Source organism: Solenopsis invicta, chromosome 5, assembly GCF_016802725.1.
Source record: "Solenopsis invicta isolate M01_SB chromosome 5, UNIL_Sinv_3.0, whole genome shotgun sequence".
In the NCBI taxonomy this organism is placed as follows: domain Eukaryota; kingdom Metazoa; phylum Arthropoda; class Insecta; order Hymenoptera; family Formicidae; genus Solenopsis; species Solenopsis invicta.
The window spans coordinates 17,615,680-17,631,402 of NC_052668.1; the positions used below are offsets into that span (position 1 = coordinate 17,615,680).

General features: G+C 41.5%; 1 protein-coding gene and 1 long non-coding RNA gene across 13 annotated transcripts in view; one reads left to right on the forward strand and one right to left on the reverse strand.

The window, feature by feature from the left end:
- Window positions 1-15,723, forward strand: part of LOC105205864 (serine/threonine-protein phosphatase 2B catalytic subunit 2) — a 138,519-nt gene that overhangs the window by 32,745 nt on the left and 90,051 nt on the right. For 11 of the 12 annotated variants that reach the window (XM_026131932.2, XM_026131934.2, XM_026131936.2 and 8 more), the window contains exon 1: window positions 12,700-14,369. The exons of the other annotated variant lie outside the window; for it this stretch is intronic. In XM_026131932.2, coding sequence (XP_025987717.2) covers window positions 13,082-14,369 — 1,288 coding nt within the window. In that variant the 5' untranslated portion in view covers window positions 12,700-13,081. Of the gene's footprint in view, window positions 1-12,699; window positions 14,370-15,723 lie in introns of those variants that run through there. 12 annotated transcript variants of the gene reach the window in all.
- On the reverse strand, window positions 11,996-12,896 carry LOC105205776. Its single transcript, XR_851305.3, has 2 exons — window positions 12,795-12,896; window positions 11,996-12,706 (listed from the first exon to the last, which is right to left on the reverse strand). It is a non-coding gene; the product is annotated as an uncharacterized LOC105205776 (long non-coding RNA).

Genomic DNA, 15,723 nt, shown 5'->3' on the forward strand with positions numbered 1-15,723 from the left:
AAAACGTTTGGCGAAACGTTTTCGATTAAACGAAACGCTAGGCTAACCGAGTTGAGCCGATTCTCGGTAGAATATGTGTTTCTCTCGTCGCACGTGCATCATCGTCCGTGATTATCCGAATAATTCATGATGAGAATGGAGCATCGGGCCGCGCGCGCGCGCGTGTGTGTGTGTGTGTGTGTGTGTGCGCTAGTTTGCAAGGCAAACGGCGCCACGAGTTCACTGTTTACATCGCGATCTTTGTCGTCACGAGTGTTTCGTCGTCCGTATTCGTTAACGTCGCGTCGCCATTTGATTTACACGGCCTTTACGGCGTTTCGCACTCTGGGTATCCAAGTTATAATGTATCGCGTAAAAAAGTAATGCCATAATGCAACGTGCTCGTGTTTCCGCGTCGCTAAAAGAGAAAGATCATCTGGAGCGAACACAGCACAGCTCTCAAGGATCTTGGACTAAAATATAATTGATTACCGGCTTGTATCGGCGCTATTTTTGAGGATCAGCTGACTCTTCTCTTTCGCGTGTAAGTACGTCGAAGCACGTACTCCGCGCGCGCCGCTCGCTCACATCTGACAGCGACAATGCGATTATCGTATGCACCTCGTGCGGCGGATCGACATTATTACGTAAATGCATGTGCGCGTAAAAAGAATGACGCCGATGCTTGTATTCTGTTGCTTCTCCGACTTTGCTGTTTCGTGCAATTTTTCGATGCATACACGAGAGTCGGAGAGTCGCGTCTTTACGAGCGTGCGTCGCAAAATAGATCTCGCATTACTGCTCGAGTTAAAATGCGAAATCCAGCTTTTGCCTCGGAACGAAATAACTATCTTTTCACATCCGCTTTATCCTCTTACCTCGGTGAAAAACTGTGCTAAAACGCGTCCCCTCTGCGTTCTCAAAGCCGACGTCTTTACGCCACGTTTGAAAAAAAAAAAAAAAAAAATGCGTGTGACGAAAAAGGTCGTTGTTAGATCGTTTGGAGGAAACTCGTTAGCGCGACGATTAAATAATCGCGTTTATCCGCGCGCTTATTACGCGACCTAAAATCGGATGACGTTGACACGCCGCTGACATGGGGATCGCCCGAAGATTATTCGGGGCTTAGCAACATTGCGGTTATGCAAATAAAGCGTTAACCGGCCGTGCGGCTGCATCTCGCCAGCCGCCTTGATCGAATCCTATGCCGTTCCGCTTACGGCATTGACCGCCAACGATGCGGCTGATAGTCGCGCATAACATCGTGCGGTTATAGTCACGTGGAGATGAATGCGGCGTTCTCTCCTGCAGGAGCGAGGCTCGTGGCAATTGCGAAGCAACGTAATCGATATGTTCTCTCTCCCTCTCTCATTTTCCTTCTTCCGCTTGCCCCCTTTTTTCTTCTCTCTCTCTCTCTCTCTCTCTCTCTCTCTTTCTCATTCATGATTTAGAATTCATTCGGTCTAATCGATGATTCTATTTGAAGAAATCATTTGAGATGCAAGGTACTTGAGCCGAATAATGCACCAGCATTAAATAAGGCTCGCTTTTAAATTTACCACTTAAAAACGCGTTTTGTGCCTAGAATATATGTTTAAAAGGTGTGTCAGACGGGCTAGGGAATTAAAACCGGCGTTTATTTAGTGCAACAAAAACTTATGACAAAGTGGGTAAACGAGCAATTTTTGTAAAAATTTGTTGCTAAGTTTATTAAGTATACATTAGTTTGATTTATTACAACGTATCATTCAATTTCCTAACTATAGTAAGAAGCAAACACACACACACACACACACACACACACACACACACACACACACACACACACACACACACATACATATAACGATTTTTGGGAATCAGTATCTTTTTATGCGTAATTTATTTATTAAATAAAGCTCACTTAATTGAACTCAATGTTCAATTGAACGTGTTGGACTAAATATTTCAGTTTTTCAACCAATTTTTTTTTTCTCATTGTCACTGCAAGAATTTCCAAAAATTAAAAAATTAATTACAGACAAAATTAAAGATAATTGTAATGTTAATAGTACAGCAGACTCTAGGGGATTTCGAGTTAAATAATTTTTTTAAAAATGATTTGGAAGAGAACGTTTAGTTTCTTTGTTATTTTCAATTTATTTTTTATTTGGATCTTATTAAAAACACAAGCATTTAATAAGATTCATTACCAGAGTTAAAAAAATTTTTTTATTTACAAATGTTCTCTATGAAAGATAATTTTATTTTTGTGAGTAATTGAAGTAAACATTTTTTCTCACTTAGTTTAATTCAACATCTCCATAAAAAGAGTTTACAAAGATAAAATAGATTAGGTGGACCTTATTCGGTTCTGGTATCTCATTCAATAATCGCCCGAGCGCAATCGATCGACGGTAAAAAATTACGAAGGAAGATGTTGCTTATAAATATTACATATTTTACCGCGTTTTCGTTGTATTCCACGACTTTTCCTCGTAAAAGCGGAAGCATCACGGACTAATTCTAAGACGCTTCGAAGAACTTTCCATTTGGTTCGACTTATTTATCTTCACCTTTTTGCATCGCTGGTAAAGAGGATAAATGACGAGCTTATTTGCTAACGTTCGTAACGGAGTTCTTCGAAAAAGTGAATTAAAAAAAAAGAAAAAAATTTTTAAGCGAGGATTTAAGAGAGAGGACATTATTGAAGTGCGGCAAAATTTTGGAGCCAAATTACACATACACGCACGCACACAGATTCGCCTCATATTGCGACAAAGCCATTGCGTTTAACTGGCGATCTTTTATTACGCTCCCTCTGGGTGAAATTTAATAACAATTTTAACGACAGAGATTCGCTTGTAAAAGTTGCCTCGCCGCAACGCGTTAAAGCGTTTTTGCGCTAAGTAAAGTAAACGTTGTTTCGATCGCGGGCGTATCGCGCAGCGTCTTGTTGGACGTTCCACACCCGAGTCTAAACGTGTCAACGGCGGCGACGGTGGTGGAAGGCACGTGTATCCGACGCGTACAGATAATTACGTGTCAACACAAGTACACGGAAGCGCGCTGTATTTAGTACTCTGACCTGCCTGCTCGCGCATCGCAAGCTTCCGTTTCACCAACATCTCGACGACGAATAATTTATGCCAAGATGCGATTGTGCGCGCAATTTTTTTTTCTTTTTTTTTCCCTCTTTTCTCACGCGTTTATTTCAAAAGACTATTTTTTTTATTTACGTGGCAGGGCTTATTTATGTTTATGCAACGACTTATTCATGGGAACGCGTGGAAGAGTAAGAAGGAACAATTTAACGCTGTAGGAATCATTTATGAGACTCGAAGAGCAGTAGAGCGAATTTACCTGACGCCCGGTGGCCAATCTTGCCTTTGACCTGTGTATAACGTTACCTGATCCATTACCATTATCTGCAGGTAATGCTCTCGTTTCCGTTGCGCGCCATACACTGGCAACCATCCAGCTCGCCAGGCTTTCGCTACGGTCCTGTGATATCTACAGGGTAAAGTAGCATCTAGCTCGATGCAAATTTCAGAATTTGCGTCGACTTAACAATGGAACTTGTAGATACGGACGGTCGAAACTCCTTCTATTTGGAGCAGGAACTCGCGCGATATTGTGAAAAGAAAGAAAGAGAGGGAGAAAAAGAGAAGCGGAGTCAAGAACGACAAGTAAATTGGCTGAATCAAGGATGTCTAGCCAGCGGCAAAGTGTCTAACATCTCGCGATACGCTTCCGCCCGCCGAGTCCGCCCGCGTCTGTCTGTTCCTTGTCAATGGCTCACGGGCGCAGGTGCGCCGCTTAAGACTGTTGGAGTCCCCGCGGCAGTAGCGAAGGTAAACTCTATCCAGTGCTCACCGTCGTATATCCGTTTTGCCGTGGAGCGAGTAAGATGAGAAGTGTGAGACAGAGACAAAGAGAAAGAGATAGAGATAGAGAGCGAGAGAGAAGCGAGGGAGGAAGGGTAGGAAAGAGAGGAGGGAGAGGGATAGGCTACATGGCAAAGCATAGCGCAGCATAGGCAGCTATCGTGAGGTACGTGGATCAATATTCCGTCCGGTCCATCCTCTGACCCCATATATATCTTCTCTCTTTTCCTCTTGCGTATCCCACCCACCGTCGTCGTCGTCGTCGTCGTCGTCGTCGTCGTCGTCGTCGTCGTCGTCGTCGTCGTCGTCGTCGTCGCCGTCGCCGCCGCCGTTGCCTCGTCTTTCTTTGCCTCTCTCGTTATACACCACCCGCCTCCTCGCACGTCCCTCCTCGCCACGTCTCTTTCTTCGCTTTCTTCGCTTTTCAGTGCCGCACCACTCCACCTCAAATCCATGGCCCTCCAGGCGCCGCCGTTGCATTACGGCCGCTAAAGCGACATCGGCCCTTTTTCCCTCCTTTCCGCGTATTTGTCCGCGTGGAAACGTGGCCTTAGTCGCGACAGTTGGATTTTTTTGCGGCTCTGGACTCTCCCTGGCGATGTGATCTGGCACTTATTCTAATGGCACAAAAACCTATCGTTCATTCATCGACGATTAACTGTCACTGGCAAAAAAAAGCTGAGGGGAATACGCAGCTTGTGATTTATTTGCAGTCCATGCAGATTAGCTGTATCGCGCGCGCTCTGTTATTTTCCTCTACACGGAAAAAACAATTTTATTGCAGCATTTAAAAATTTAGCCAGATACAGGTCGGAAAAGAATTTTATATCGGGCCATAAAAATAATTATGCAGGACGCCCGAACGTGATAATGTTGCTGCAACCGTTTTGACGCTCTAGCAACCAGGTTAAACATCCGATAGAATTTTTTTAATGGTCCAACATAATTATTTTTAGATTTGTATTTCAGCAAAACTTGTTCTTTTCGTGTAGAGGAAACTTGCTGCATTCGAGTAACAGCCCCGGCGCTTCTCGGCCGACAATTGTTCGTGCAAATGAAATGTTCTCGTAGAGATAACGCGATCGCAGGAATTGCGATAAATGGTGATTATCGAAAAGTACGAATGTCAAAGGTTATTTATAAATTACAGATATTTCGTGTCCAACTGCGAAGTTTAAAAGTACTCTTCGGAGCTGCGACTTCGATTTTGTACACGCCGCTGGTTGCATCGCCTCGGCGACCTATATTTTCTCTTTATCTTCGTTAATCACGCCTCTGCCCTTTCATTCGTTATTTCATTTTTGCTTTTCCTCACTTTCTTCCCAGAGAGTGGCCGCGGCGCCATCGTCCTTTCTCGGACTTATTGACCATCGAATCTACACGGAGTCTCGACTGCCAAACGGTATTGAAGTGTCGCTTCCCTTCGTCGAAGTCGTCCCTCGTCCACTCTTCCTCTTCGACTTACTTTTATTGTCATTTTGATTTTACGCTCAGGTGCAGTATAGGTGCATCTTGCGATTCAACAGTTAAAATTATTGTGCGTACTTAGTCTTTTATACATCTATTATAATTTTTTTAATGAATGCATTGCATTTTATATATATGTTATATATATAGACGCGATGCATTCATATATAAAATATACACGTTTATGCATTTTTTCCTCTCTTTCTCTCACACCCGCGGTAATGTTTTTTTCCTGCGCTTCGCTGTCTTCGTGTCGGTTCGAATGGCCGCTTATCCATTCACGTCCATCGAGTCACCGTCAGCCCGCTACTTTCCTTTCGACGTATGCCTGGAAATGGCAGCTGTCGCATCCGCTGTCAATTATCGTGTCGCGAATTCTAAAAGGTTGGCTTTACAACCACATCGATTCCGGTTCGACATTGATCGCAGCGCATCTATAGACTCCTTTTCTCGTTTCGTCTTTCCCCGTGATCGGATTTGTAATAATAGGAACGAGATTACCACCAAGGTTTATTAGCAGGGAGTGGGGGGGAATGACAGGATTGTCGGGAGCTCGGGAGATTATTAATGACTCGAGTTACTTTACGCAAATGAATCATTATTTAACCTTTCAACCTCCATGATACTTTCATTCCAAATTTCCTAGTAAAATGAGAAGATCGTATAATGTTGATCATAATATATCATAAATTTCTAATGTAAACCTTTTGAAAAAAAGATATCGATGAGATTAAATAAACGACGGTTAATCAAATTAAATTTGATCTGATGTTAGAAGGAGTTACATTAAAATTTCGTGCTCATAACATATAATGATGTCTTCGATTATTAACGCTTATTACACATTTTTTCCGGACTCTTATTAAACAGCGTGATTTGTTCGTCCTTTCATCACTTTTAGAAGTATGAAAAAATTATCAAGTGACTCACATACTTTAATATCTTTAGAAAATATTTGTATGATTTATTTAAAAAAAATTGCTCATAAAGGTTATAGCTAATTATAACAGCCGACAAGATATTTGAAAGCAAAGAAATGCGCAGAACCGTCTATGTCCAAGGATGTGTATTAAGTGTTGATGTTCGGCGCTCGAATGCAAATTAATCGAGTTATGCCAAGTAGGTCACGGAACTGGTTTTGGCGTTCTCGGTTATTTAATGAGCCACTATCATCTACGATAAATGGATCTTCTGTGCAAACAAGTTGTGAAAAGAAAGCAAAAATTGTTTTTCTCTACTGTTCGCGTTGCTTGAAATCCCCAAAAAAATTGTTTATACCAGAAATGAGATAAATATATATTCGGGCGTTGGAGACAGCGAGAAAGAAGGCAAAAATGCTGAAAACAAAAAAAATGCAAACAACGCAGACAGATTTAATTATTATCAATTTATCAGCGATATCTAGTTGTCATTCGGCGTATCGCATTGAAGTTACTACAAGCATAACCTGTAAGCGATCTATGGTATAAGCATGGAATGACTCGCCTAATGTTTACATTAGACGCTATTGTGGACAAATCAAATTGCCAATCACGTGGCGCCGATGGCGTATGGAAAATTCAGGGCGAACAGTTCTCGTCGGAAACGCCGCGCGGGAGGTGTCTGTCGTCGTGATTGGTAGATTTCAATCTGCGAAGATTGCTCGCTGTAATTGGTAGATTCCTCGTTTGCGTCCAACTCATGAGAATCTAATAATCACAGCTCGCGCGCTCAGGCCTTAATGCGAAGATTCCTGCACTCGATCTTTATGAAATCTGCACTACAATCCGAATGATCTTGCGTTTATAATTCTAACGTAATTCTATCTATAAATACTAGAGACGCGAGTAAAGTGTACTTTTCACTTATATCTTTACGATCAAAATTGCGAAACCATAAAAACCATAAAAAGAGAATTACACAATCATTTTTTCATTAGAAAAATAGATCCTGAAACTTTATACTCGTAAAGGATCCTGTTTATTTATTCATTTAAGAGGAATTCACAACGGAGAGAGGAAAAAAGGTATATTTTTTCCTAAAGCGGATTTCTATTAATGATTCAGATGCGCAGGAACGATTGCAGTCATTTGCGATGTAATACGGAATGACAATAAACATCGAGCTAATCGCACATTGTTCACGTTGTAATGAGATTCTAAAAGGATTACACGTATCGATCGTCGTGTCACCGGTCGATGGGTACCATTCAACGCCTCGTTCTATCGAACGAGCCTCTGTATTCCACTTTGCGGAAATTCCACGCAAACTGCAGTGCGCGATGCGTTTCGATCTGGTGAGAGAAAACAAGGCGCCCCCTCGTAATTCCCCCGCAATTTAGCGTCCAATTAAAAATTTAAACACACGAACGTGCTTCAATCCTCGTTCTCGCGGATATTTATTTATTTATTTATTTTTTTTCGAAACGCGTTTCTTTAAACGAAATACTTGGCGAATATGATAGGAACGTTACACGCAAACACGCTCGTTAATTGGAGGGTCTCTCCTCGAGCGCAGTAATTCTCCGTTAATTTACAAAATTGCAGAAAGCTTTCATATTTTCATTTCGCTTCGAATGTTTGCGCAAATGATCGACGCTATCATTTTGCACTAACGGCAAATTGCTTGTTGTTAGAGGCTTATTGTTGCCGTATAACAGTCGAGTATATAATTACGACAATAACATCAAATGTAATTACTCCGCCGTAAGTAATATCGTTCGCATTTGAAATATTTGCGCAGATAAACACAACGGTTTTGTCGTTTTTCATCGCGTTCGCGCGAAACGCAGCTTCTCTTTTTCTCTGTCGAGCGTGCGGTAGCCACGCCTGATTCTCGTATCACGAAAATGAATACGTCATCGGCGAAATTACTCGATGTCAAAAGTATATCCAAGACGACGGTTTATCGAAACGTAATAAGAGGTTGAATATTTTCTTCATTTCTGAGAAAATGATATGATAAATAATGCTGTTTTGCTACTTTATATCGTGGAGCTTATTATTTTGCGGCGAGACGAGGCAAGAATTATTATCGTCTTCCAGAACGCGAGAAGCCAACGGGAAGCTAAATAATAATGAAAATAGTTTCTCTTACGGCGACGACGTTAGCTGTGATATCGTACGAAGCGTATGAGATAAGAGATCGTCCAATTGCGAGCAGCAATTGTTGCGCTCGTGACGAATGCGCCAACTTTTAGGCGAGAGACCTTCTTGGCGAGTGATCGCGCGGCCAGATACAGTCCCGCGATCGCACGTGAAACAATTTCTGGCTGGAGCAACAACAATTACACATTCGGCATTTTAATATCCAGTATCGGGGGTGCAACTGTGCAGCGCGTTGTTATACGATATTAAAGCAGTTCGCGGCGACATTATTTGGGTGGGAGAACTCGAGTAATTTAGGGCACGTAATTAATATCCTTGCGGTCGTACGTCTATACGTCTCGCCCACGTTTGATCGCTATCTCTCCCGCAGCAGATACGCGACGTAAAAGCATCGCTCGCGTATCTGCTTGTACGTGTGTGTATATACCATCGGTATAAGTCCTTGATTGAACGTTTCCCCAGTTTTCACAGTTACCAGGTATCGACTTTCGGAACTATCGGTTACCCGAGCTTTTCCCTAGATTGAATATTCAAATTAGTTGTTGTGTTCAAACCGCAGGAAATATATCGCTCTTCCGCTTAATTTCGAGCGTAATGCTCGCCGGTGTACCGGTGAGGAGGATGAAGAGATCTCGAAAAAAAAGTGCTTACCGCTGTGCCGGAGAGTTTCTTGCTTTGTCCTCCGATCTCTCGCAATGCGCTTATATACTACTTCCTTAGTGTGCTACATCCTGCTGGATTCGCGCAACCGCGCGCAGTCGATAAACTCTCGCGGCGAGACGTTAAGACGAGTTAAGGAACGCTTTGCATCCTATCTGAATGGATAAGAGCTTTGAAACGCAATTACTCGAGATTACTTTATCCTTCGAGAATCTCGCAAAAAAAGAAGAAAAAGAAAACGAGACCCCTTCCATCGTAGAATTTAAATTCGCAACAACAAACGCACTTGCACGTAAACAATGAAAAAGATTATTATTCGATGAGTGTGTACCGAGAGAATAGCATTACTTTTAACGTTGCCGCGGACGTTTAAATCCAGACGCAACACATTGACACCAGTGAATCAGTTATTCGAATGCAGGCAGTTCATCAACGCTGAGAAAATGGAGCTTGGTTGCTCCCGAGATGGATTGCTTTGCGAGAGGAGTCTTATTTTCTATCGGTTTTCGTCGGATGCACACAATGAGAGCCGTATGACGTATGTGTTTATTGCTAGAAAGAGACTGAGAGTCTCATTCGCGAACGAATGCTGAGGGTAGATCGGAAAATAATCAAAGAATCGAGATGTTACAGGAAATAGACATTTAAATAAAGGAACTTGATTGAAGAATTGAACTCTTCTATTCAATGTCTGGCGTGCTCTTGGATGTTTTGATCAATTTTCCGATTATGTTCGCGAATGTCTGGCTGCAAAGTCTGTAAGTTGTAAAAAAATAGCCATTTGGAACAATAATCGATTCTTTTTTTACTCCTTATTACTCTAAAAGACTGGCTAGACGAGATAAACTTTTCATCTTGCGAAACATTGTATAGCCACTTATATATAATTTTTATCAGCTGTAAACAGTAATGCTGCGACGAAAAGTTAAATATTTCAGTGATATCAATGGTTCGTAACAATTTAATTCATTTTTATGCACCTGTATTTCTTTCAAATTTACATTAACGTTAATGCGATATCGTTTCTTGTGTAAAGATACCAGTTATCTTATTTTAAATGCTTATTTTAAAAGAATACAACATACGTCACAAGACTTAAGGCTGCAAGCAACTTGTCCAATTATAGCCGAAAAGTTTCCTCGATTTAATCTTTATTTTTTTTTATATATATATATTATTTCGGTTGACTCGTTTACTGCTTCAATTTTTCCATCTGCCTTTAATGACGCAGTAAGACTGCAAACGTACGAAAAAAATTAAGCGGTAAACAGGTAATCGACCAATTGCGATCGAGCACTTTCGAGAACGGTAGTTCAACGAGAGTTAAACTAGATGGCAATATAGGTGAATCTAGCATATCTTCTCTATATAGTTGATACCCAATGTCATTGCCCTTTGGCAGTATTGCTGTGACCGTATCGGTATTATAATATATAACACCACGAGAAAAGGCGATTGTGTATGTAGTATTCGAGTATTATACAACGAAAAGCGAGTTTGAAAACTTTTAACGTTCAGATTGGTTCTCGTCTGTGATATAAGGTGAGGCGAACAGATATTTTATTTACTCTCCCTATATGATAGAAAATTACATTCGTTCAACGTGATCAATAAAAAGCACATGTTCTACCAGGATTACTTTGACCGAACCGAGATCTTTGAAAAATATTATCGTCCAGTGAACGATTTCTTATCTGTAATGGATACCTATTATGATCCGACGACTGACCATTTTTTGGAATCCACCTAGCCATCTTGTACGGCAATGACAACTTTGGAGAAAATGGACGAGAAGTTGAATAACACGCTCGAATCTAAAATAGAGCTTGAAAAGAATGAACAGGTGCAAGACAACGATTTGCAAACGTCGTCCACCGTGCCGTGCGTATTTTCTATTACGGCGAAAGAACAATTTCAAATATGCTTCTCGAGCCCGAGGCACGACAAAAGATACGCCGAGGGGACTTACACAACAAGGATGCAGCAAGGGACCGATCCCTTGTTTTTTCAGATCCCGCGGGAAGAAATCGTCAGCAATTCGCTTGTAAATACCAATTCCAAGGTAAACGAGCGATACATTACTTCCGAAAAAGAAAGTAGATAACCAAATCATAAATATGTATAGGATAATATCTATGTATCTGATGCGCACTTCTTACTGATGGCGTCCAACAGGAATCAAAAGACGCGAAAGATTTTGTCTAAAAGATCGTGAAAGGATATTCTAGAGATAACACTTTTCGTGAGTTCAATCCGATGAAGGACTGACAAAAGCTTATCAATTGATACGTATGGAAGAAAGATGCACCAACAAATCGCAACTAGCTGACGACGTTATCTCATTTTATGCTTACGAATTAAGTTTTTAATTTTGCGCCTATTTTACATAATTATTATTGTGTTGACGTAAAATACTACAATGTATATATCTTCTTTTTAAATATTAACATTGTATATTCCTTTGTTATTTAAAAATCAGTTATGTTTAAAGTTTACTTTATGTTCGTCCATAACATTATAGTAATCAATTAATTAGTTCTAATCAATTAAATTGTTTTGTAGAATGTTGCATATTGATGAATAGTTTATCAAATTAAAGTAATAAATAATATTAAATATGACACGAAAAATTTGCCAATATTAACGTAATTAAAGACACAATTTTTATTCAAACATAGATGACATGTTAAATTAATTAAATTTATGAGTTCTTGATATATTCTAACGAATACTCTTTCTTTTGGAAAATAATGTTCAAAAATTTGTATTAAAATTTTAAGATTCTGTATATCTGCGATTCATAAATATTATTTGTTAAATTTAATTTGTATATTATTGTGTAATATGATGTTCAGTATTAATATCTAAATAAATAAAGCATGTGAAAGCATTGTAACTATCAAAATTTTACAATCTTTTATTAGTGTGATATATATATTTTTTTTTCTAATGTTATCCAAATTACTGTCTAAATATAGATAACAGTATTATAATACATTGATTAGATTTATGAATTCTTAATATATTTCTTTTGAAAAATAATATTCAAAACGATATAATCAAATTTGAAAATTTTTATTTCATATTAATTTATATATAATAAAATAATTCATACATAAGTAAACTAATATTATTTTGTATTAGAATCTATTTATTCGTGTAATATTCGACATTAATATTTAAATAGTTAAAGCTTGAGAGCTTTAATTATTTATTAAACATTAATTGGGAGTTATAACTATATCGAAATTTTACAATCAGTATTTTATCAATATTTTGTATACGTACATAATGCTATTTTTTTTATTCTAACACTAAAAATTAGTATAAAATAACCATGAAGTTAGTGAAGTCAGCTTTTATTTAATATTTATTTTGCTTACACGACATTGTAATTCATATCAGTTTTGAATTTTCGTTACACGTCTGCGACTTTGTTTATGTCAGCGTCTGTTTACTGACGTCGCGCGGCGCCTGTACAGCAGCGACGCTCTTTATTGAGTCGGTACCAAGCCATCGCGCGATGTGGACGCATTTGAGAACACACCTAATTTTGTAACTCTCTCTCTCTAAATCAGTAATACTTTCACAGTGGTACCTATGCTCTACTCTACGTGTCGTGCTCCGCGCAAATTTGACACGGTTAAGCTGTAACAAATGCGAAAACCACATAACACCAATCAATGATAACTTTGGGTAAAAAAATACATATAAAACTTGCTCGACAAATTCTTACGTTCAACATCAACACAGCTGATAGACAGTCGCCCTTTGACCGGTATTCATTCATTGGTTCCTTATATTTAAAATCGTTGTAAATACTGTCTTAAGGCAAACCAATCACAGAGCCGAGCATCTCTCTTAAGACGGTCTCGAAATAAAAATCGAGTATGAATATCGGCCTTTGTGTCGCGAGGCGCGTTTCAGGGGCTTCAGGATATGTCGCCACCTCCTGGCATAAGCGAGCATTTGTATTGATTGTATCGATTATATTGTCCAATTAGGTGGATTTCTGCGATTTCAATGTCGCAATGCGAATGGCCAACGGGCTCGGCTTGCCGCCCGAAGAATCGCCATTTATACAATTCGCGAAAATCGATTTCTATCGATGCGATAGGTCTAACAAGGAGCTTTCGCGATCGCTCAGATCTCAACATGTCCGACGAAAAGGAGAACGTTCGCACGCCTGACGGCATAAGTGAAGTTAGTATATACGGTACTCCTAGAAACGTATCTTTTGATAGTGAGCACGATTTGTCGTTAAACGCGACGCCGAGGAGAGATCGCGACGACGCCCTTCAACAGGAAGAGACGTACGTCACGCCGTCGTTCGAGAAGTTCCTACAGTGGAGGCAGAATCGTTCTCCGGAAAATACTCCGTTTACGTCCGCGCCGACGATGATGCGCGATGAGGATCACGAGGGCACGCCGAAAGCGTCATTGTGCAACGAGTCGTTGGTCGAGCAAGTAAATCAGCTCAGCTTGTCCTCGCTGAGACGTCCACGCGCGACCTCGACACTCACGAAGTTGGATACGATTCTGAACGTCGTGGAAAGCATGGGAAGCCCCGAGAAGGAATGTATCCGCGAGGGGCAAATTTCGCAGGCCGAATGCACGGGGAATGCGGATAGGTCGTCGTCGATTTGTGGCCTTAACGAAATCTCGGCGGATGACGCGACGAAGGACGACTTGACATCCGATTACTCGACCACGGAATCGACCGTGCGGAACAACGACGGTTCGTCGTTGAAGGTGACGTCCGACAGTTCGATCGATCAGCTTCCGCCACGAGGGACGAAACAAAGCGACCGTCCAAGCCGAGAGGACGCGATCGTCGATTCCGCAGATCCAAAGACAAAGGTGGCTCGTAATCCCGTGAATGCGGAATCGATTCGCTCGCCCGATCACTCGGGAACGTCCGCGTCGTCCAACAATCCGAGCTTCATTGGGGACGGCGAGACCTTCGAAACGGACACGTTCGACGATCTGTACCATCACAACGTCGAGTGGGCACAGCATTACTTGGAGCGAATGATGAAGAAGCAGAGTGGTGGGAGTCGTTGCTTTGGGAGTCATTGGTCGAAGAAGATCATAAACATGTCTAACATATGTCGATCGCCTCAACGATCGCCAAAATCGAAGAAATCTAAGGAAAAGGACTGCGCGGATGCGAGACCGAGTTCACCAGTGCGTGAAAATACGAGCACGACGATGGACACCCCACAACGCAGAGCAAGTCCGCCTCTCAAGCTGCGTTTCGCGACGGCCAGGCAAAAGAGTCAGGTCCAGACATCCGAAAAATTCAGGCCAGGTAACGCGTTTCACCTTGGCGGGAAATGGTCGATCGATGATCGTGGCGTGCCGCGTAGCAATAACAACGTTTTCAACCTTGAGTGCCGTACGTTTTTGCATCGGCCCGACCGACCGACCGACCAACGTTGCAAGATATTGTCCGCCCTGGTGCGGCTGTTGTTGCCCACCTGTTACCTATTCTCTCGTGAATCGCTGTTGACCCACGCGAATTGAAATATCTAATTTCTATTTATTGTGCGTCGCTTGTAACCATGAGCCTGGCATGTTAAGTATGTTTCAAACGACGGACAACAAAGGCGAGGCGAAATGGTAATTTATGGTTAACATTAGCAACCAGTTATTAAAGACGCGTGACTCGAGGTATTTCGCGATTAAAACCTTGCTCGAGACGAGTTATAATTGTTTTGGGAGTCCTTACGTGCCGCGAGGCAGTTCATTTCGATGGACGGAAAAATCCGGTTTTTTTTTTCACGTCTATTATTTTCTCAGCTGCGTACTCGAGCACTTAAGCAAAGATAAATCGCGCAATGTGTTTATGCGCGATAGGCGCGATTAATGATTTTACGTTGCGTAATCGTTGTTGAGCGCCGAATGGTAAACATTACGGCGTTACGCAATCACATTGCGTAATTACATGAAAATTAAACGCACGAACGTTTTTTTATCGCATTTCTGGCTCGCAAGAGACTTTCCTTCACTCACATGCTAACCCGCGACACATCGCGGAAACGCGGGCGCAAAGTGGAGCAAATGGAGCATGCACCGTGGAGCGTGTTTCACACTACCGCGCAGCGAGAAAATGAAAATGCGCGATTCTGGTCCGCTGCGTAATTCTTGGTGAGCGCCAGCCGCGATTTAAAGCGAACACGAGAGGACCCGAAACCGTAAATCACGAACATCCGCGCGGGCATGGAACACGAGGGAAAAACGAGATTATGCGTCTTAGCGTTTGCGGCTCCTTCGTGTAACATGTACATACTCATTAATTCTTTCGAGGGGCGGGAGGAGGGGGATGGAGTGCAGCGCTTCGTTTCACGCGCAAATTTGTTCGATCAATATTTAGGCACGATTGTCGTGTATGTATGTATGTGTGTATGTGTGCGTGCGTGCACGCCGATTTATCTGACAAATCGCTTTGTAGCGCCGCTTGTAAAAAAAAAAGACACTTAATTGTCACCTGGGATTACGGTGAGCGGCATTACGGTGAGCGGCTCGACTGCAATTAATGCCGTTGCCGTGCAAGATCGGGGGATAATCTGCTGCTTTTATGGGAAGGCTTACTCGGCGAAGAGAAATTTACAAAGAGTTTTAAAAAGCGATTTCCAAGCGATTACCCGAGACTCTATACATTC